This window comes from Ranitomeya variabilis, chromosome 2, assembly GCF_051348905.1.
Source record: "Ranitomeya variabilis isolate aRanVar5 chromosome 2, aRanVar5.hap1, whole genome shotgun sequence".
Taxonomy (NCBI): domain Eukaryota; kingdom Metazoa; phylum Chordata; class Amphibia; order Anura; family Dendrobatidae; genus Ranitomeya; species Ranitomeya variabilis.
In genome coordinates this window covers 305125428-305147609 of record NC_135233.1, presented here as the reverse complement: position 1 = coordinate 305147609, position 22182 = coordinate 305125428, and the positions used below count along the sequence as shown (strand labels likewise).

Genomic DNA, 22182 nt, shown 5'->3' with positions numbered 1-22182 from the left:
AATGTGATAATTATTGGATTAAAGTTAATTTATCAACTGGAATGATGTGAAGATGTACTTATTATTCTGATCAACAAGAACTGAACAGCTCATGTGTTCTCAACAAAATGAGGAATGGATCCCAGCACAAGAAGGCAAACATTGTACGCTGCCTAAGGGAACATTGCCCTCGGGCTAGGGTTGGTTAAAAAAAAAAAAAAAAAAATCAAACAAAACCCCCCCAGAATGGATGAACCTAATATAGCCCCAGTCATAAGATAACGAAATAAAGCAAGCCTTACATTCAAGATTGTGCTGAGTTTAACCCTTTGCATTGGCAAACCCAAGACTAACTTTTATGCAGTAACTGTATGAACATCTTTGTTTTTCCAGGCTTAAAGGGCCACTGTCACCCCCCCCCCAGCCGTTATAAACTAAAAGAGCCACCTTGTGCAGCAGTAATGCTGCAGTCTAACAAGGTGGCTCTTTTAGTTTTTGATTCATTTATTACCTCAATAAAGCGTTTTAAAAATTGGCCACAAATACCAGATATTGTACCGGGAGGCGGTCCGAATCGTCCTCTATCAATCTCCCAACTGCCGTCACTCTTCTCTTCAGGGGCGATGGTCGCCGACCCCTGAGCGTTGTTGCTTCTTAAATTCGGCGCCTGCGCAGTGCGAGCCTGCGGCCCGCACTGTGTTATTCATTATGCACAGTGCGGGGCTGGGGTTCCTGGGCATGCGCGCTGCGCTTGTCAGACGCTCCCCCGGTCCCCCACCTTCCAGCATTGCCGGAATATACAGGTTTCATTGCCGACGTTTTGAACAGCCACAAAGAACAACGCTGGAAGGCGGGGGACCGTCTGACAAGCGCAGTGCGCATGCCCAGGAACCCCAGCCCCGCACTGTGCATAATGAATAACACAGTGCGGGGCGGGGATTCAGGAACAGGGTGGCCGCACTGCCCGCACAGGCGCAGTCAGGCACCCTGCGTCTGAGCTGTGACTGACAATGAAGACTGCGCCTGCCCCAGGCAGGCACGCACAGCGCAGGCGTCGGATTTAAGAAGCAACAGCGCTCAGGGGGCGGCGACCATCGCCCCTGAAGAGAAGAGTGACGGCAGTTGGGAGATTGATACAGGACGATTCGGACCGCCTCCCGGTACAACATCTGGTATTTGTGGCCAATTTTTAAAACGCTTTATTGAGGTAATAAATGAATCAAAAACTAAAAGAGCCACCTTGTTAGACTACAGCATTACTGCTGCACAAGGTGGCTCTTTTAGTTTATAACGGCTGGGGGGTGTGACAGTGGCCCTTTAACCATCGCATTTTACAAAAAAAAAAAGTTAAAGGGGTTGCTCTAGATGTGATTTTTTTTTTTGTTCCTCCATTTCAACCACATTCACTTGAGTGGAGACGAACTGTAATATCAGACATTGACGTGGCATTTTTTAAGGGAATCTGTCAGCAGATTTTGTACTATAAACTGACAGCAGCATAACGCAGGGAGAGAGACCCCCAAATCCAGCGATGTATCACTGAGTTTACTTAGTGCTGCAGTTGTGATAGATCTTCAGCAGAGAAAACAGTGATTCTAGCAGTGCTCAGAATGCTGAGCTCTGTATAACCCCGCCAACACCACTGATTAGCTGCTGTGTACATGGTCAGTTGTTTTATAGTGATGATACCTTCCTGCTGATAAAACACTGATTTAATTGAAACAGCCTACACATCACTGGCCTCACGGTCTCTGCCCCTACATCAGGCTGCTCTCAGATTACATGTAAAAAAAAAAACAACAAAAAAACATAGGTAACCAATTCCCTTTAATCCTAGGAAACCCTTTTAAAAGAAATAATCAGGTCTCAAAAAAAAAAAAAAAAAAAATCACTTGGTCCTTTATAACTATTAGACTGAAAACTTCTAATTAGAAATAAAAAATCTGAATCAGGTGAATGTTCCTGGTGAGGCCCCTAATCATATTATTAGGACAGATCCTGACTGTATGTAGTGTTTTGTATGCATCGTAGTATGACAAATGGAAAATTAATATTTCATGACTACAATCTGATCTAAACATGTTGTTCAGGCCAAATACTTTGCTGAACACGGAGTTGGATTGTCTGTGCCGCCTTCATAAGCAATGACCATTCCTCGTTCTAAAGACCACTGCAGCCTGTGACTGGCTGCAGCAGTCAGATTACATGAACAGCCCATAGGCAAAGATCCATCCGATGATGACCGTTTTATGCACGTGCCCTCTTAATCACTGCACTTGCTCCAATTTTTGTTCTATACTGACTGATAGCCATCACTACATAACACTGTACAGAAGGTGCATCATGTTGTGTCATTACAGCTGTAAAAAAAATTAAAACAGCAAATTCAAGAGCAAAAGGATTTTTGGGGGGCTGAGTGTAACACCAGAAGAGAAATAAGGCACCTGAGCACGTCTACTGACTCTTAGACTTACATTTTGGATGCTATTTTTTTATCTGTATATAGGTGGAAAGAAAAGTCTCTCTATACAGCTCAACACACCGGCTGTCCATCATCCCTGGGTGCTCGGCTCCTTGAGAGAAAGTCTCATCCAGAATTAACAAACAGTCAATTACAACAAATAATCTTTCACCATTCACAATTTTAGCTGTTACATGTAAAATAGAAGATCAAATTCCCTGTCCATCAGCAGCTTTTATGAATAGCAGATCAGGCATATTATGTAAGCGATGCACTCATGTAAAATATACGATTGTTAACATGGCTGGGTCGCATGTTAGTCCACATTCACAATTTTATGTGGATTTTCACACTAACAAGTGGCAAGCATATCATGAGTGTGAATCGGGTTTCTGCATAATTATAGCAAAAAAGTAGAATAAAGTAGCATGTTACCTATAATTGCTGATTACATGTGGAAAAGCTGGCAGGCCGGCCCTACTTTACCTAATCCTTGTGCGAATTTGCGGCACATGAAGCTGTAAGACCACAACAGAAATCCCAGGGTCATCATCAGATTCCTGCTGTCAATCCTGTAGCAAATACATTTTGGATTTGCCACGGGTAAATGAATATTCCCTAAAGGAGCTGAGACATAATCTCTAATGGCGGCCATTGCAGCTCCCACCGGGGGTTCTTACACACATCTCAAAAGTAAAATAAAACTAACAAAGGAATAAAAAAAATGAAAGAATAATAATACAAATTAATAAATCTACTTCTAGATATTAGTGAGCACTGCAAATATCTTAGTACTTTTCAGGTTATTGCTAACGAGAGCATTAGAATAATATCTAAGAGAAAATAAAGCGTGTATTCTAGAAGATTCATGATCGTCCCATGGGACATTTACAGCATTAGGTAATTAGTGTTTGACAGAATGTTCTTACATTATTATAGAGAGCCTTGGAATTAAACATGGCTCCTACCAAGAGGGATATAACAAGGGTTGTGCAGTAACATTCGGGATCACGGCGGTGAACGTAACATTGTGGAGCCATCACAATGCGAGCCCTGGAATGTTACAGGTCATCTTCGATCTCGTCTTCGTTTAGTTTTTCTTCTTCTGGTATGAAGAATCTTTCGTGTCCTCTTCATCGGTGTATTCTGTGGGTTCCTCTCCTTCTCTCAGAAGCTTTCCAACATGATGGTACTTAACTGGAAGACAGGGCAATGGAGACAATAAATAGACAAATTCTCATGAAGAAGTCTTGAGCCGATGACACGGGCGCACAGCTCCTCACATCACCGGAGTTCTGTCTAATGAGGAGTCATACACCGGTGTGATTATCACCCATTGGAAGTACAGAAAAAAAAAAAAAAGGTCCAAGCAGAAATTTCAGTAACCGATACACAACATGGTATACATGCTCGAGACCCCACCCCACATGTTTTGATAATTTTAGATAACACAAAAACAACATGAGCGGATTGCCTGCCATACACGGCCATTCCACGCATGATTTTAGGCTAACGACTGTGAAACATGCGGAGCGGGTACTAGAGCGATAGTGCGTACCTGAGCAGCCGATGGAAACTTGAGTAGTGAGCACTTACCTCAACACTGACATACTGCAGCATTTCAGAGAAAAACGTAGCTTAATAGCCATAGACTAGACTGAGCAGCGCTGTAGACTTGTCTGCTTCTCCCTACAAGAGCACAGGGACAGATCTGGCAGCGGACAGGGAGAAACAAAAAGCTGAAGAGGTCCATGGCAAGTGTATGACCAGCAACAGGAAGGCAGAGCTGTATCAGCAAGTCACAGATAATTTTGTTGAGCGACACATCGTCGTTGTCTAGCCCCATTCTAAATGCTACTGAACAGACTCCACAATTCAATGATTGCATGTGTCCTTTGCACATTACTTTGCGTTAGGGCCTAATGTCTATTTTGACATAACTACTTAATAAAAGTTGGGTTATGGGAGGGTTCACAGTATAGTTTGTTTTTGCATCTTTTCTTCTTGTATTATATGCTGCATTGTTTGTGTCAATTCAGTCAAGATCTGTTTTGTTGCAAGACAGGATTAAAGAAATGTGACAACTTTGTAAGGGTAAGGTCCTGCAGTGTGGTGGCCGCAAAGGGACGATTGAGCGCATGAGTTTGAGTCAACACTTAGTGGAATTTCCAGCAGACTCGTCAACTTTTAGTGTCCTCACACACAGGCATGCTAAGTGGGAACATGGCTGTCACACCATGGGACCCCACTGTGGGACATGATAATGACAGTAAAGGATCTTCAATGAGGTCAATCTCAACTAAAACTGATGCAAATAAAATCCACTGTGTGTTCAGACAGCTGAAGATATATTAGACTGATGTAATTAGCGTGTACGGCCGAAATACGCAGAAAAGTTCCTTAACAGTGATCCGTATTCAATGCGAGGATGCGATTTTTTTCTCCAAAAATTATTCGTATGGCATCCGTACGGCGAGATCTTCTCACCGGCTTGCAAAATGGACATATAATGGATCCATGGGTTCAAATATTCGTGAAAACATATACAGGTCCTTCTCAAAAAATTAGCATATAGTGTTAAATTTCATTATTTACCATAATGTAATGATTACAATTAAACTTTCATATATTATAGATTCATTATCCACCAACTGAAATTTGTCAGGTCTTTTATTGTTTTAATACTGATGATTTTGGCATACAACTCCTGATAACCCAAAAACCTGTCTCAATAAATTAGCATATTTCACCCGACCAATCAAATAAAAGTGTTTTTTAATACCAAACAAAAAAACCATCAAATAATAATGTTCAGTTATGCACTCAATACTTGGTCGGGAATCCTTTGGCAGAAATGACTGCTTCAATGCGGCGTGGCATGGAGGCAATCAGCCTGTGACACTGCTGAGATGTTATGGAGGCCCAGGATGCTTCAATAGCGGCCTTAAGCTCATCCAGAGTGTTGGGTCTTGCGTCTCTCAACTTTCTCTTCACAATATCCCACAGATTCTCTATGGGGTTCAGGTCAGGAGAGTTGGCAGGCCAATTGAGCACAGTAATACCATGGTCAGTAAACCATTTACCAGTGGTTTTGGCACTGTGAGCAGGTGCCAGGTCGTGCTGAAAAATGAAATCTTCATCTCCATAAAGCATTTCAGCCGATGGAAGCATGAAGTGCTCCAAAATCTCCTGATAGCTAGCTGCATTGACCCTGCCCTTGATGAAACACAGTGGACCAACACCAGCAGCTGACATGGCACCCCACACCATCACTGACTGTGGGTACTTGACACTGGACTTCAGGCATTTTGGCATTTCCTTCTCCCCAGTCTTCCTCCAGACTCTGGCACCTTGATTTCCGAATGACATGCAAAATTTGCTTTCATCAGAAAAAAGTACTTGGGACCACTTAGCAACAGTCCAGTGCTGCTTCTCTGTAGCCCAGGTCAGGCGCTTCTGCCGCTGTTTACCTGGGGAATGCGGCACCTGTAGCCCATTTCCTGCACACGCCTGTGCACGGTGGCTCTGGATGTTTCCACACCAGACTCAGTCCACTGCTTCCTCAGGTTCCCCAAGGTCTGGAATCGGTCCTTCTCCACAATCTTCCTCAGGGTCCTGTCACCTCTTCTCGTTGTACAGCGTTTTCTGCCACATTGTTTCCTTCCAACAGACTTACCATTGAGGTGCCTTGATACAGCACTCTGGGAACAGCCGATTTGTTGAGAAATTTCTTTCTGGGTCTTACCCTCTTGCTTGAGGGTGTCAATGATGGCCTTCTTGACATCTGTCAGGTCGCTAGTCTTACCCATGATGGGGGTTTTGAGTAATGAACCAGGCAGGGAGTTTTTAAAAGCCTCAGGTATCTTTTGCATGTGTTTAGAGTTAATTAGTTGATTCAGAAGATTAGGGTAATAGGTCATTTAGAGAACCTTTTCTTGATATGCTAATTTATTGAGACAGGTTTTTTGGGTTATCAGGAGTTGTATGCCAAAATCATCAGTATTAAAACAATAAAAGACCTGACAAATTTCAGTTGGTGGATAATGAATCTATAATATATGAAAGTTTAATTGTAATCATTACATTATGGTAAATAATGAAATTTAACACTGTATACAGGTCCTTCTCAAAAAATTAGCATATAGTCTATATTCCTCTCTAGTGTGACGCCAGCTTAAAGGCCCCGTCTCACATAGCGAGATCGCTAGCGAGATCGCTGCTGAGTCACAAGTTTTGTGACGCAACAGCGACCTCCATAGCGATCTCGCTATGTGTGACACGTACCAGCGATCAGGCCCCTGCTGCGAGATCGCTGGTCGTGTCGGAATGGCCTGGACCTTTTTTTGGTCGTTGAGGCCCCGCTGACATTGCTGAATCGGTGTGTGTGACACCGATCCAGCGATGTCTTCACTGGTAACCAGGGTAAACATCGGGTTACTAAGCGCAGGGCCGCGCTTAGTAACCCGATGTTTACCCTGGTTACCAAAAAAAACAAACAGTACATACTCGCCTTTCGGTGTCCAGGTCCCTCGCCGTCTGCTTCCTGCTCTGACTGAGATCCGGCCGTACAGTGAGAAGTGAGAGCACAGCAGTGACGTCACCGCTGCGCTCTGCTCTTAGTGTACGGCGGCTCAGTCAGAGCAGGAAGCAGACGGCAAGGGACCTGGACACCGAAAGGCGAGTATGTACTGTTTGTTTTTTTTTGGTAACCAGGGTAAACATCGGGTTACTAAGCGCGGCCCTGCGCTTAGTAACCCGATGTTTACCCTGGTTACCCGGGTGCTGCAGGGGGACTTCGGCATCGTTGAAGACAGTTTCAACGATGCCGAAGTCGTTCCCCTGATCGTTGGTCGCTGGGGAGAGCTGTCTGTGTGACAGCTCCCCAGCGACCACACAGCGACTTACCAACGATCACGGCCAGGTCGTATCGCTGGTCGTGATCGTTGGTAAATCGCTTAGTGAGACGGGGCCTTAAGGGCTCATTCAGTCGTCCGTGGCAATCGGTCCAAGCACAGAACGGCCACGGGTCTCCAAATCAGAGAGTGACAGCTTCATATATTTCTAAGCATCGGTCATGCTCGGGTCGGGAGAAGCGTGGCCGGTCCCTACATTCTGGTCCATGCATTACGGTCATGCTCAGACCAAATCGCGCAGACATTTCCATGAGCCCTAAACCAGGAACAAATGTGAAGGATGGTACAGCACTGTGGAATACGTTATTGCTATGCAAGCAACAGTTAATAAAGATTGGATGTAGCCAATATTTCTGTTACATGCAATGGCTTGTCCTATAATGCAATTACAGGATGGGACCAATCAACCATGAAAATGTGCAACCTTTCCTGAGCCTGGTCTACTGGCTGTAAGTACCAAAAGAATGATATTGGTAATGATTGCTACAGGTGCTTCTCACAAAATTAGAATATCATAAAAAAGTTAATTTATTTCAGCTCTTCAATACAAAAAAAAAATACAGTAAGCCATAATCATCAACATTAACAAATAAACACTTGAAATAGATCACTCTGTTTGTAATGGTTCTATATAATATACGAGTTTCACTTTTTGTATTGAAGAACTGAAATAAATTAACTTTATGATATTCTAATTTTGTGAGAAGCACTTGTATGTCTGTGGCCAGGTCGTTGTTCCACCGATCACAATGATGTACAACAATGAGGGTTTCAGCTTACAGGTGAATTGTGATTCCCAGTCTCCCAGCGTGTCCCTCTGGGAAGCGTTCAGATCTGACAGCTCATCATATGTGTCCGACAGGGCTTCCTTATCAAGGCAGAAGGTGGCGAGACCTCGTGAAGCGTCACGTCCAGCGAACACACCATAAGGTCCCTCTGAAAAGAGAAAAAAAAAATAAAAAATAGCTGTGATTCTCTGCAATACATCATACTAATTAGCAAGTAATGTCATTGAGTCGGCCATGTTTAACTTTTGACTATTGCTCTCATGGTAAGGGTTTATTCACATAGCATTTTTTAGCTTTTTCTGTAAGAAAAAAAAATGCAGCAGTCTATAGTAAAATAAATAAGGTCTAAAATCTCAATCACAAGCCATTAAAAAAACAAACAAACAAAAAAAAAAAAAACACAGCACGACAATTATTTCAGTGGTTTTATTGTAGCTTAGCACAAAAGACAAGTAAACACACCAAAATGCATTAAAAAAAAATATATACAACATGTGAACAGATCCTTACGGCCATGTAGTTGTGCAGGTTCTCCTGCAAAATCATGTGCTTGTTTAACAGTCAGTGTACAAATATGCTGCGGCTCCATCACATTACCTTGATAATATTGTTACAGATTCTGGGTTTGTGGGGGAAGGTGGCTGCAATAAGTGCTGGGGGGTGATGGCAGCACATCCAGCTGGTGGTCAGAGACATCTTTCCCTGACCCCTCAGAGAGTGACAGTTCTTTTATGTTTGTATATAGGAAGAGACCTGTCAATTTAGCGGTGAAGGTCAGGTCTAGCTGGCAGGGACATACCTCCACCAATAGTCACCTCATCATTTGCACCATTTTCATACAAGTTTTCAACTAACCGTTGATTTAGAGTTTTTAATTCTTAACTCAATAGAACACATGAAAATAGGAAACTTTGTAATATATCTTATCATAGAAATATGCTTTTCTCCTCCTGGACTGAATTTTAATCTCTAAATTCTCAATTCACGGGTAAAATCTGTATTCAGTGAAGACAGATAGTTACATCCCTGTCATCTACGTAAAATCTTATCAGCAGTAACTACCACTTCCTATCTCAGTAATGGGAAAGTCTCTTCACAGAATACAGATTTACCCATGAATCGAGAATGTTTGAGAATAAAATGATCAGTCCATTAGGAGAAAGAAGCTAATTTCTGATATCAGATATATTATAAAAGTGTCTTATTTTTATGTGTGTTCCCGATTTATGGAATATTGTTGATTTTCATCTTCCTCTATGTTATTTATTTAAAAAGCCATGATAAGCATAAGATCTTTTCCAATGCGAGACAGGCAGCTATCAAACAGATTTATTTTATGTCTATACCATGGCCAAACTACTCAGGCCTGCGGCCGTATGAAAATTGCCTTTCAGGAAAAATATTCCTTAAACCAGTAAGAATAATGTGTCATCACAGCAAAATATGATGCAAATACTAGAGATAGACATTAGGAAATGCAGACTAATACAATAGAGTATGTAAAATTAAAAATTATAGGTTAATTAACCTAAGTTACCCATTAACCACCCAGACTATTCGGATAACATATCCACATATCTGAACCACCGCTATGATACAAAGTGCAAAAGGTCCAAGTTCTCTGACATTCATTTCACAAATCCCTGAAATATCCAAGTAAAGGTTATGAAATCTCTTCTCTTATCTCTGCAGTCGCTGCTATCGGGGGGGGGGGCACAGGTCTGCACTATTCCATGTGAAGAATACGTTTGGAATAACTGCAGATACATAAGCGCTAGATCCAAGGGTTATACCCATTACTTTATAATTGGGGAAGGTCCACAGAATGGGGCTGCAGGCCTGATTTAGCATTGTATCCCCTTTTAAAAAGGGGTCTGTAAGCTCTCCTACCCTTCCTTAGCCATCATCATGACTTTACATAAATTATGTCCGGTGTGGGGGGTGCAATTCCATGAGACTAGCTTAGCCTTATAACATGTAAGCCCACCCTATGGGCATGATTGACATCCAGAACAGTGGAGATTTCACACATCACGGCGCACGCGTGTGACATTCTGCCTCCCTGGTCATGCACAATGAAGACAAGTGCACGCTTCCCAACTCCATGGGCATAGTGTGCATGGCCAGGGAGGCAAAATGTCACTCATATGTGCCAAGATATGGAGAGACCCGATGGTGATGTTGCCGCCGAGCTGAATGTATATTGTAGAAGATTGTTGTAATGCACCAATAGCCTTATGTAAAGCCATTGCGGTGATTTAGGAGAAGTAGAGGAGCAGTCAGGTTCACCAAAACCTGCACAGTGGGCAGACTGTGCACCCCTGTGCAGGGACACTCAGTAATAGGGCAGCAATGATAAATCAATAATACGGCCCCTTCATTTTCCGATTATGTGACTGACAAATCTCTTGATGGAATAATCATCATAAGTTGATTACATTCCTTAATCGATTTTTTCAGGAAGCACCTAAACAGATTCTGAATGGTGACTACGCGGGAATTACTATTAGGACCCATAATTTCTATCCGAGTACTGTCCGTGAAAGAAATGAAGCGCACTCAGACAATGCTATTCAATGAGACAGTGAAGATGTACCATTTTTCACAGACTGAATCTGCACGTGAAAAAAAATAAAAATTGGCAGCGTGCACTTGTGTATTCCGGAAATCAGAGGAGACTCACAGATTAAGGTCCATAAAAAAAAATAATCAGATCCTATATGGAGCCACAGTGTAACATCCAATTTTTACGGATACATTGCACATCTGTAACAGAGGAAACTGTAAATGGTCTTGGAAATGATTACGGTAATAGCTGCTGTTGTAAAAAAATGGATTGCACGGATGACCAGAGAAAAAAGAAAAAAAAAAAAATCCGTCCACTTCTTTGGATGAAACACTGAATATTTTTTTTTCTTTTTTACAAGCTCATGTGAACCTATCCTTCACAACATAATTGATATACCTTTGTAATTATGTTATCGTATCAAGTCAGAAGAACCACAGGCGGCCTGATGGAGTGAACCGATGTGTGTCACAAGCGGGTTATCCCCCCTGCACCTCACTGCAAGAAAATGTGACAAATCTGCATGCAAGGGTATGTTCACATATTGCATACGGACAGTGGGGTTTTCTGCATCAGAAGCTAAAAGTGTTGAACGGAAAAAATGCTGTGTACAATACAAATGTTTATACCTCACTTATTTGAATGGGTGAAATTTGTTGCAAAAGCACCGAAAAAACTGACGACATGTTGCATCTGGGTAAAAAAAAGTAGTAGGGCTCAATATACCATCCAGGGAAAAGAAAAAAGCAACATGCGCCTGAGATTTATACTTGTAGCTTCACATATAACATGGTTTTTTTTCTACTTAATTGGCTATGCATGTAAGTAAAAGATCAGTTCCAGGACATATTTATTTAGACCTGCAAGTAAAATAAGACACAGTCTGAAGTAATCTCAGCCCGAACTACGATCCGCTGTAACATGTGAAATTAGCTCCTGGTTGGTCACAGATTTACAGCAGACCCCCAAGGGTCTCCCTAGTACTACAGGCAATGGAGCAATGTCATGTGACAGATGAATTTGGGGGGAGTCACATCACACACGTTGTGTGTAGCCCCAACACTGCCTGTTCACATTATGTAATGAAGCCATGCCGATACATATGAACTTTCTCCCATAACATCTAAACTGGATGAACAAGTTATGCCAAGAACATGAAATATGACACAAGTATTTCTGGAGTTGTGTAGCTCCTGGTAAATAATGTCTGGAGCAATGGTCACTGCCAGAATTTATCTGAAGAATTAATAGAATAATCCGCAGATTACAAACAGAAAAGAGACTAAAGCACCAGAGCAAACAATGGTCTCCACCAGGTGTGGCAGCTAGAATAACTTAAAACCTATTTCAAGCCCTCCAGATAAGGCCACGTTCACACACTCAGTATTTGACAAGTTTTTTTACCTCAGTATTTGTAAGTCAAAACCAGGAGTGGGTGATAAATACAGAAGTGGTGCATATGTTTCTATTACACATTTCCTCTGATCGTTCCACTCAGTGTTGGCTTACAAATACGGAGGTAAAAAACTGACCAAATAATGCTGAGGTAAAATACTCACCAAATACCATACCCTACAATTATACATCAGGGACGTTTCAGGACGGTTTGGCAAGTGTTTAGAACACCCATACAAGTGAACGGAGAGAGCTGTGCAAGCACAGACACCTCTTCACAACGTGGGAGGACAATCAGCCTTGGACAGTGTCCTGTGTGGTGGCAATTTATGCTGTACAGGTCAGTGCATATTTCACGCTTTCCATTTTCCTAATTGGGTCTTACATAAGACATGTCCGTGTTGCATATGCGTTTTCTATCAATTTTCTTCACGGATACAACATGTTCTCATTGTAATCTATGGGGTTATTCACATGTCCATGTATTTTCACAGACCACAAGTACAGGCAAAAGTCAAGGAGACACATCAGTTTTTCCAGTATCACAGATGAAAAGGGGCAATAAAAGTCTATAAAAGTCTGTGAAAAACACGTACAGCACGCGGATGGCATTAGTCTCCCATTGCCAAGGATTGGAGAAGCTTTGTCCTTTATTGAAGACATATTGAACATACACTGAGGACACACTGATGGTAAAATAGCCACACTAGCCACACACTGATGGTAAAAACGGACACACTGACCATACACTCAGGACACACTGATGGTAGAAACGGACACACTGACCATACACTCAGGACACACTGATGGTAGAAACGGACACACTGACCATACACTCAGGACACACTGATGGTAGAAACGGACACACTGACCTTACTCTCAGGACACACTGATGGTAGAAACGGACACACTGACCATACACTCAGGACACACTGATGGTAGAAACGGACACACTGACCATACACTCAGGACACACTGATGGTAGAAACGGACACACTGACCATACACTCAGGACACACGGATGGTAGAAACGGACACACTGACCATACACTCAGGACACACTGATGGTAGAAACGGACACACTGACCATACACTCAGGACACACGGATGGTAGAAACGGACACACTGATGGTAGAAACGGACACACTGATGGTAGAAACGGACACACTGATGGTAGAAACGGACACACTGATGGTAGAAACGGACACACTGATGGTAGAAACGGACACACTGATGGTAGAAACGGACACACTGATGGTAGAAACGGACACACTGACCATACACTCAGGACACACTGATGGTAGAAACGGACACACTGACCATACACTCAGGACACACTGATGGTAGAAACGGACACACTGACCATACACTCAGGACACACTGATGGTAGAAACGGACACACTGACCTTACTCTCAGGACACACTGATGGTAGAAACGGACACACTGACCATACACTCAGGACACACTGATGGTAGAAACGGACACACTGACCATACACTCAGGACACACTGATGGTAGAAACGGACACACTGACCATACACTCAGGACACACGGATGGTAGAAACGGACACACTGACCATACACTCAGGACACACTGATGGTAGAAACGGACACACTGACCATACACTCAGGACACACGGATGGTAGAAACGGACACACTGATGGTAGAAACGGACACACTGATGGTAGAAACGGACACACTGATGGTAGAAACGGACACACTGATGGTAGAAACGGACACACTGATGGTAGAAACGGACACACTGATGGTAGAAACGGACACACTGATGGTAGAAACGGACACACTGATGGTAGAAACGGACACACTGACCATACACTCAGGACACCGATACCATTTTTTCCTGGATGAGTGAATGAGGCCTTAGGGATAGCAGCAGTAAACCAAAAGAGTTGTCTAATTTGTACAACCTTAAGGCCCCGTCTCACTAAGCGATTTACCAACGATCACGACCAGCGATACGACCTGGCCGTGATCGTTGGTAAGTCGCTGTGTGGTCGCTGGGGAGCTGTCACACAGACCGCTCTCCCCAGCGACCAACGATCAGGGGAACGACTTCGGCATCGTTGAAACTGTCTTCAACGATGCCGAAGTCCCCCTGCAGCACCCGGGTAACCAGGGTAAACATCGGGTTACTAAGCGCAGGGCCGCGCTTAGTAACCCGATGTTTACCCTGGTTACCAAAAAAAACAAACAGTACATACTCGCCTTTCGGTGTCCAGGTCCCTTGCCGTCTGCTTCCTGCTCTGACTGAGCCGCCGTACACTAAGAGCAGAGCGCAGCAGTGACGTCACTGCTGCGCTCTCACTTCTCACTGTACGGCCGGGAGTCAGTGAGAGCAGGAAGCAGACGGCAAGGGACCTGGACACCGAAAGGCGAGTATGTACTGTTTGTTTTTTTTGGTAACCAGGGTAAACATCGGGTTACTAAGCGCGGCCCTGCGCTTAGTAACCCGATGTTTACCCTGGTTACCAGTGAAGACATCGCTGGATCGGTGTCACACACACCGATTCAGCGATGTCAGCGGGGCCTCAACGACCAAAAAAAGGTCCAGGCCATTCTGACACGACCAGCGATCTCGCAGCAGGGGCCTGATCGCTGGTACGTGTCACACATAGCGAGATCGCTATGGAGGTCGCTGTTGCGTCACAAAACTTGTGACTCAGCAGCGATCTCGCTAGCGATCTCGCTATGTGAGACGGGGCCTTAAGGGTATGTGCACACCATGCTTTTTTTTTTTTTTTTGCAACTTTTTTTTTTTGCCACATGAAAAATGCTGCATTTTTTTTTACTACCTATTTTTTGATAATTTTCCTTATGCATTCAATTAAATGGGTAAAAAATGAAGTAAAAAAATTGACAAGCTGCAAAACTCCCACTGCCTTAGCTCAAAAAATGCAGGGGTAAAAATGCACTGTGTGAGTGAGATTTTAAAAATCTCATTTACGGTAATTTGCTGACACTTTAGAATGCTGCATTTTTTAACGGACCTCAAAAAATACAGAAAAAAATGCTGAAATGCTGTAGAAGCGCTATTTTTTTTTTTTTTTTTACTTTTACCAACTATAAACCTCATTTCACTCTTTCGTGTGCTTGTTTGATTCTTTCATATAGTCCACTATCTGAAGACAATGGGAAAAATACCCTGAGCTTCATATCAGCGGTGATCATCAAAGCCAGAAGCCTGTTTATAGCAACCAGTATCTACGGAATCACATACAGGCTGCACGTGTAGAGCGGAGGTGGTGGATCTGTAGAAGGTTATAAAATTACAAGATTAATCATTTTATTTTTTAATAAAGACTGTGATATGAAAAAAAATCTACACATAAAGCAAAAACCTGATGCTGATTTAGGAGTTGCCCGAGTAGTGGAAAAACCCGTTAAGTCAGGTTTTTGCTTTACGTATATACTATTTTTTTCATATCACAATCTTTATTAAAAAATAAAATTGCAAGATTAAAAATGTTAACATTAGACACTAGGGTAATTATGGACTAAGGGTATGAGTCCACGGGGCGTATTGGCTCTGCCCAAAGCCCTGCCCCGTTGTACGCGCGGTGATCCCGCATGTGTTCATTGAACCATGCGGAATCACCGCATCCTATACATAGACTGTTATTCATCTTGCGGAGACGGAGCGTCTCTGCAAGATAAATAGACATGCTGCGGTCTAGAAAGACGTGCTGCATGTCCGGTTACGCATGACTGCGTGTTTGTACGCATAATAGAGATGGGATTTCATAAAATCCCTTCCACTATGCTGTAACATCTGGCCGCTTCAGCTGTACGCAGAATCCAATCCGCAGCCAATACTGACCGTGGAAATATATCCTAATACTTCTTGTCCTTTCAGGAAGAGTTTTCAGCAGGCTCCTTTTTGGTAGAGGCAGGATTACAATGACAGGTAAGGCTTCTTTCACTTTAGCGTCGGCACAGGGCCGACGCGCGTTGTGAAAGTGATGCCCGACGTGGGCAGCGGAAGCAGTCTTACGACGCTTCCGCTGCCCCATTGTAATGTCCGGGGAGGGGGGGCGGAGTTTCGGCCACGCATGCGCGGTCGAAAATGGCAGACACAACGCGCAAAAAAAAGTTACATGTAACTTTTTTTGTGCCGACGGTCTGCCAAAACACGACGCAACCGTCGCACGACGGTTGCGACGTGTGGCCATACGTCGCAACGCGTCGCTAATGTAAATCTATGGGGAAAAAAAAACACATCCTGCTGACAACTTTGCAAGATGCGCTTTTTCTCCTAAACGAAACATTGCGACGTATGCAAAACGACGCTAGTGTGAAAGTAGCCTAACACTGCTGAGAACACTGGATCCACCAATCACAGTAGGAGATGTCACAGCTGCCCTACTCCCCCTCCCTGCACAATCACAGTTGCACTTGTTCATTAGATGCTTCAATACAGTAGATTAGGTTGGAGTCTGACCATTATGGCTAATGTACATATGGATTTCCTAATAAAAAAAAAAAAAAGACACTGAAAGTTGTCACTTGCTGTTCATGTAACAATGGTTACTATGGAAACTGCAGTCAGAGGAGAAATTAGTAATAAACTGAAAATAAAACACTCGTGTCCCCAAAATGTCTTCTCTGACAAGTCATTAAAAAAAAAAAAAAAGTTGAAACCTGCGTTCTGAGTAAATCAGGAGGTCTCTGGAATCCATGTGGAATATGGATTCATACATAATGAATGCCAATAAAAACATAGGGACCCCATTCAGTTATGTCACACAATAAATGATCGATTATGATTAAAAATAACTGATATTTAGTAACACAAATTAGGAGAATGAAAATGAAAGAACTGTGTCAAAAAATAAAAAAAATAAAAATTTGGAAAAATCAGCCAAAAAAATAAATTAAGAAATAAAAAGATAATAAAAGAAAATAAATGCTAAAAAAATAAAATAATATGCAATGAAATGCCTCTTACTAAATATCTGTTGGACAACAGCAGAAAAGAAATCAACTTTTTTCTATCACGGTTTTATTTTTTCATTACAACAAGAAAAGGGTAGTTTGAATGTGTAAACAATTGTGTTTTACTTTTTATTAAAAAAAAATATTCTAATAACCAAAACAATAAAGTAAAAAAAAAAGTTATAATAAATGCCTGTGAATAGTATATAAAACCCTATCCCCAGACTCTTATGCCACATTCACACTATCAGAATGTGGTCAGTATTTTACCTCAGTATGTGTAAGCCAAAACCAGGAGAGGGACAATCAGAGGAAAAGTATAATAGAAACATATGCACCACTTCTGTATTTATCACCCACTCCTGGTTTAGGTCTTACAAATACTGATGTAAAATAATGAAAGTGGCCTTGCTGACATGTGTTATATAAAAGTAACTGTTGAACAATGGTAGTAAAATAAAAAAATAAAAAAATATAACTTTCTTTTAAGGTTTTTAGCTTTCGTCATAAAAAAAAATCTATATTTAATGTGAAAAACAAACCATTTATTTTTTTTTCCAACGATAAATGACCAATTCTGATAAAAAAAGGCATCTTATATTTAAGAAAAATAAAGCACTTTTTCACTTTTTGTAGGAAAGAAAATTACTAATAGAGAAAAAAAATAACAGTCAACTAAAACGAATAAAAATTGTACTGGCTGTTAAAAGGCCAAACCTCGTGAATTGATGGGTTAATCTTCTTTGCCTTTGAGTCCACATTACTGTAGGCACGTTAGATAAGTCTGAAAGTTCAAGGCTGGAGCTGGCTGTGACTAAGCTGGCCCAGACCACATATCACAATGACTAAGGAGTACGGCTGTGCTGACACGTCCGCTTTTTGGGTTCGTTTTAGGCCCAGACACACGGAATGTGTGATCCGTTACATCAGTTAGATTAGGGACCCCATATTTTATTAGGGGCTCTGTTTTGACTTTTTTTGGGGGGGTTTTAAACAAAGTGGTGCACGCAGAACTTTTTTCTAACATTCTAAAAAACGGAACCCAGACGGATCCCATAATAATCTACGGGGCACCTCTGCATAACGGATCACATTCTGCTTGTGCATAAAACAGAACAAATGGAAAGTCCAAGCGGACAAGTGGCCAGAGACAAAAAGTGTGCAAGGGCCAGGCTACAGTGCGGCGGGGCCAGGCTACAGTGCGGCGGGGCCAGGCTACAGTGCGGCGGGGCCAGGCTACAGTGCGGCGGGGCCAGGCTACAGTGCGGCGGGGCCAGGCTACAGTGCTGCGGGGCCAGGCTACAGTGCGGCGGGGCCAGGCTACAGTGCGGCGGGGCCAGGCTACAGTGCGGCGGGGCCAGGCTACAGTGCGGCGGGGCCAGGCTACAGTGCGGCGGGGCCAGGCTACAGTGCGGCGGGGCCAGGCTACAGTGCGGCGGGGCCAGGCTACAGTGCTGCGGGGCCAGGCTACAGTGCTGCGGGGCCAGGCTACAGTGCGGCGGGGCCAGGCTACAGTGCGGCGGGGCCAGGCTACAGTGCGGCGGGGCCAGGCTACAGTGCGGCGGGGCCAGGCTACAGTGCGGCGGGGCCAGGCTACAGTGCTGCGGGGCCAGGTTACTGCGCTGCGGGGCCAGGTTACTGCGCTGCGGGGCCAGGTTACAGCGCTGCGGGGCCAGGTTACAGCGCTGCGGGGCCAGGTTACAGCGCTGCGGGGTCAGGTTACAGCGCTGCGGGGTCAGGTTACTGCGCTGCGGGGTCAGGTTACTGCGCTGCGGGGCCAGGTTACTGCGCTGCGGGGCCAGGTTACAGCGCTGCGGGGCCAGGTTACAGCGCTGCGGGGCCAGGTTACAGCGCTGCGGGGTCAGGTTACAGCGCTGCGGGGTCAGGTTACTGCGCTGCGGGGCCAGGTTACTGCGCTGCGGGGCCAGGTTACTGCGCTGCGGGGCCAGGTTACAGTGCTGCGGGGTCACATTATGGCCAGTACTCACCACATTACTCCTATATATGCACCATCATACAGATTACAACAAGTCCTAAGTAATGGTGAAAATTAACGGTTAGATTATAGCGGATTATATTTATTAAATACATTATTCTAGCTGCCCACAGAGATCTCTGTCTGCCTGACAATCCAGAAGGCACTGCAGCAATGTTACTGTCTTTACCCTGCAGCATCTCTCACCTGGGCCATAAAACTTCTTTCCTCTCGTCACATCGAACACCTTGCCATTGATGGCCATGAGGATCCGGGGGTTCTGGGTGCCATCATACTCCTTGAGCTGGGCCAGGGTGAAGTCTCTCCTCTTCATCTTGGGCAGCTGCTCCTCTCTGTTCTCGGACTCTTGGGGTCTGTCGCCCCTCAGGATCTTGTAGAGCAGGTAGAGGCACAGGCCGAGCAGGCAGATATTCAGGGGGGAGGTGAAGATCTCTTGCAGGATGCCCTCCTCAGCCATGGTGGGTGATCAGTGGGACAGGATGCGGCGCGGACAGGCTGCAGGGCAGTATATACCTGTGCTGCACAGCTCTGCACTCCAGCTCTGACTCCCTGCAGCACCGTGCACACAGGCGGGATCACTCACAGGAAGAGGCGGCGGTGTTCTCTGCTCGTCCCTCCTCACGTGGTGCTCCAGGTCAAATGTCGCAGAGACACTGGCGCACATGAGGGGTGGACAATAAGTGCTTGTCCTGGTGTGTGTGCACGGTAGAGAGAAAGCACTGCAGATTACTGGGGGCTGCGGGCTCACTGCTAGTCCCAAACAGAGCATTTAACCAAGCTGAAGTTGGTTTCTTCTTTTTTTTTTTTTTTCAAGAGAACGTCCTCAGAATCATCCATGTTAAACTAAAGGCATGGGCAGAAAGGAGCCGCCATACTGATTAACTCCTTCACCCCCAGAGCTTTTTTCAGTTTTGCGTTTTCGTTTTTCGCTCCCCTCCTTCTCAGAGCCATAACTTTTTTTTATTTTTCCGTCAATATGGCCATGTGAGGGCTTATTTTTTGCGGGACGAGTTGTACTTTTGAACGACATCATTGGTTTTAGCATGTCATGTACTAGAAAATGAGAAAAAAATTCCAACTGCGGTGAAATTGCAAAAAAGTGCAATCCCGCACTTGTTTTTTTGTTTGGCTTTTTTGCTAGGTTCACTAAATGCTAAACCTGACCTGCCAATATGATTCTCCAGGTCATTACGAGTTCACAGACACCATACATGTCTAGGTTATCTTTTATCTAAGTGGTGAAAAAAAATTCCAAACTTTACTAAAAAAAAAAAAAATGCGCCATTTTTCGTTACCCATAGCATCTCCATTTTTCGTGATCTGGGGTCGGGTGAGGGCTTATTTTTTGTGTGCCGAGATGATGTTTTTAATGATACCATTTTGATCGCCCGTTATTGCATTTTAATACAATGTCAGGGTAACAAAAAACCCCGTAATTCTGACGTTTTTAATTTTCTTCTCGCTACGCCGTTTAGCAATCAGGTTAATCCTTTTTTTTTATTGATCGGGCGATACCAAATATGTGTAGGTTTGATTTTTTTTTTTATATATATATATATTTGATTTTGAATGGGGCGAAAGGGGGGTGATTTGAACTTTTATATTTTTTTATTTTTTTCATATTTTTAAAAACTTTTATTTTTTTACTTTTGTTATGCTTCAATAGCCTCTATTGGAGGCTAGAAGCTGGCATATGCTACGTTCACATTTGTGTTGTGCAGCGCAGCATCGGCGGCGCAACGCACAACGCATACACAACGCATGCATAACGCTGCGTTTTGCGACGCATGCGTTGTGATTTTGGACGCCAAAAAAATGCAACTTGCTGCGTCCTCTGCGCCCTGACGCTTGCGTCAAAAAAGACGCAAGCGTAAAAAAAACGCAAGACAACGCATGTCCATGCGCCCCCATGTTAAATATAGGGGTGCATGACGCATGCATCGCCGCAGCTGCGCCCGACGCTACGCTGCACAACGCAAATGTGAACGTAGCAATAGCCTGATCGGCTCTGCTACATAGAGGCGATGCTCAGTTCGCCCCTATATAACAAAATTATTGCATAGCTATGAGCACCGACTACAGGGTTGCACTCATAACAATCTGGCATCAACAACCATAAAGGTCTGCAGGAGACCTCTGGTTGTTATGCCAACTCACCGATGTCCCCGATCACGTGATGGGGTCAGCGGTGCGCACATTTCCGGCTGGATAGTCGGAAGCACTTGTTACATTCCACGGTCAGAGTTGACAGCGGCATTTAACTAGTTAATAGGTGCGGGCGGATCGCGATTCCACCGATATTACAGGCACATGTCAGCTGTTCAAAACAGCTGACATGTCCTGGCTTTGATGCCTATGGGAGGTGGAGCCGCATATTCATCACTGTAATGGGCGGCACCACGTGACCGCTCATACAGGAGAAGCTGCGGTGCGGAGAGGACGCTTCGAGGGAGCCGGGTGAGTATTTAATTTCCAGCAGGCGGGCGAACAGGGGGTGGGGACAAAGATCTTTATTTCAAACGCAAAAAAAATAATATGATTTTTCATTTCTTCTCTCCAGCGAACGATGCTGGAGAGAAGAAATGAATGTCGACTTCAGCACCAGATGCAGGGGACAGCGCTTACTGTAGCGCTGTCTCCTGCATGGCACACGGACTGCACACGGACAGCATCCGTGTGCGGTACGTGTTTTACACGGACCCATTGACTTTAATGGGTCCGTGTGATCCATGCGCTCCCACGAACACTGACATGTCTCCGTGTTTTGCACACGGACACACGGTCCGCAAAAAATCAATGACATCTGCAGAGACACATTGATTTTAATGTGTCTACGTGTGTCAGTGTCTCCGGTACGTGAGAAAACTGACACCTCACGTACCGGAATCACTGACGTGTGAAACCGGCCTTAGATGGGCCGATTCGGGTGCTTTGCCAGGCTCTTCCCGATTGCCCTGGTGTGGTGGCAATTGAGGTAATACTAGTTGATGTCAGCTGTGATTTGTCCAAAATCAGAGCTGACATCAAGCCCTGGTATTAGTAATGGAGAGCTGTCTATCAGACACCCCCATTACTAACCCAGTAATCAAAATGAAACACAAAAAAATACTTAATTTAAAAAAAACACCC

The 22182-nt window shown here is 44.0% G+C and overlaps 1 protein-coding gene across 2 annotated transcripts; it reads right to left on the bottom strand.

Moving 5' to 3' along the window:
• Positions 1-2654: 2654 nt before the first annotated feature.
• PGRMC1 (progesterone receptor membrane component 1) lies at positions 2655-19712 on the bottom strand. Of its 2 annotated transcripts, none has more exons than XR_013221298.1 (3): positions 19240-19665; positions 7396-8289; positions 2655-4995 (listed from the first exon to the last, which is right to left on the bottom strand). XR_013221298.1 is itself a non-coding variant. In XM_077285191.1 (3 exons), exons 1-3 carry the CDS (start codon positions 19508-19510, stop codon positions 3531-3533), a joined length of 534 nt encoding a protein of 177 aa, XP_077141306.1. In that variant the 5' UTR covers positions 19511-19712; the 3' UTR covers positions 2655-3530. The 2 variants fall into 2 exon arrangements, 1 of the variants encoding a protein (XP_077141306.1); XM_077285191.1 differs by having other exon boundaries at positions 2655-3637; positions 8134-8289; positions 19240-19712.
• Between the last annotated feature and the right edge of the window lie 2470 nt (positions 19713-22182).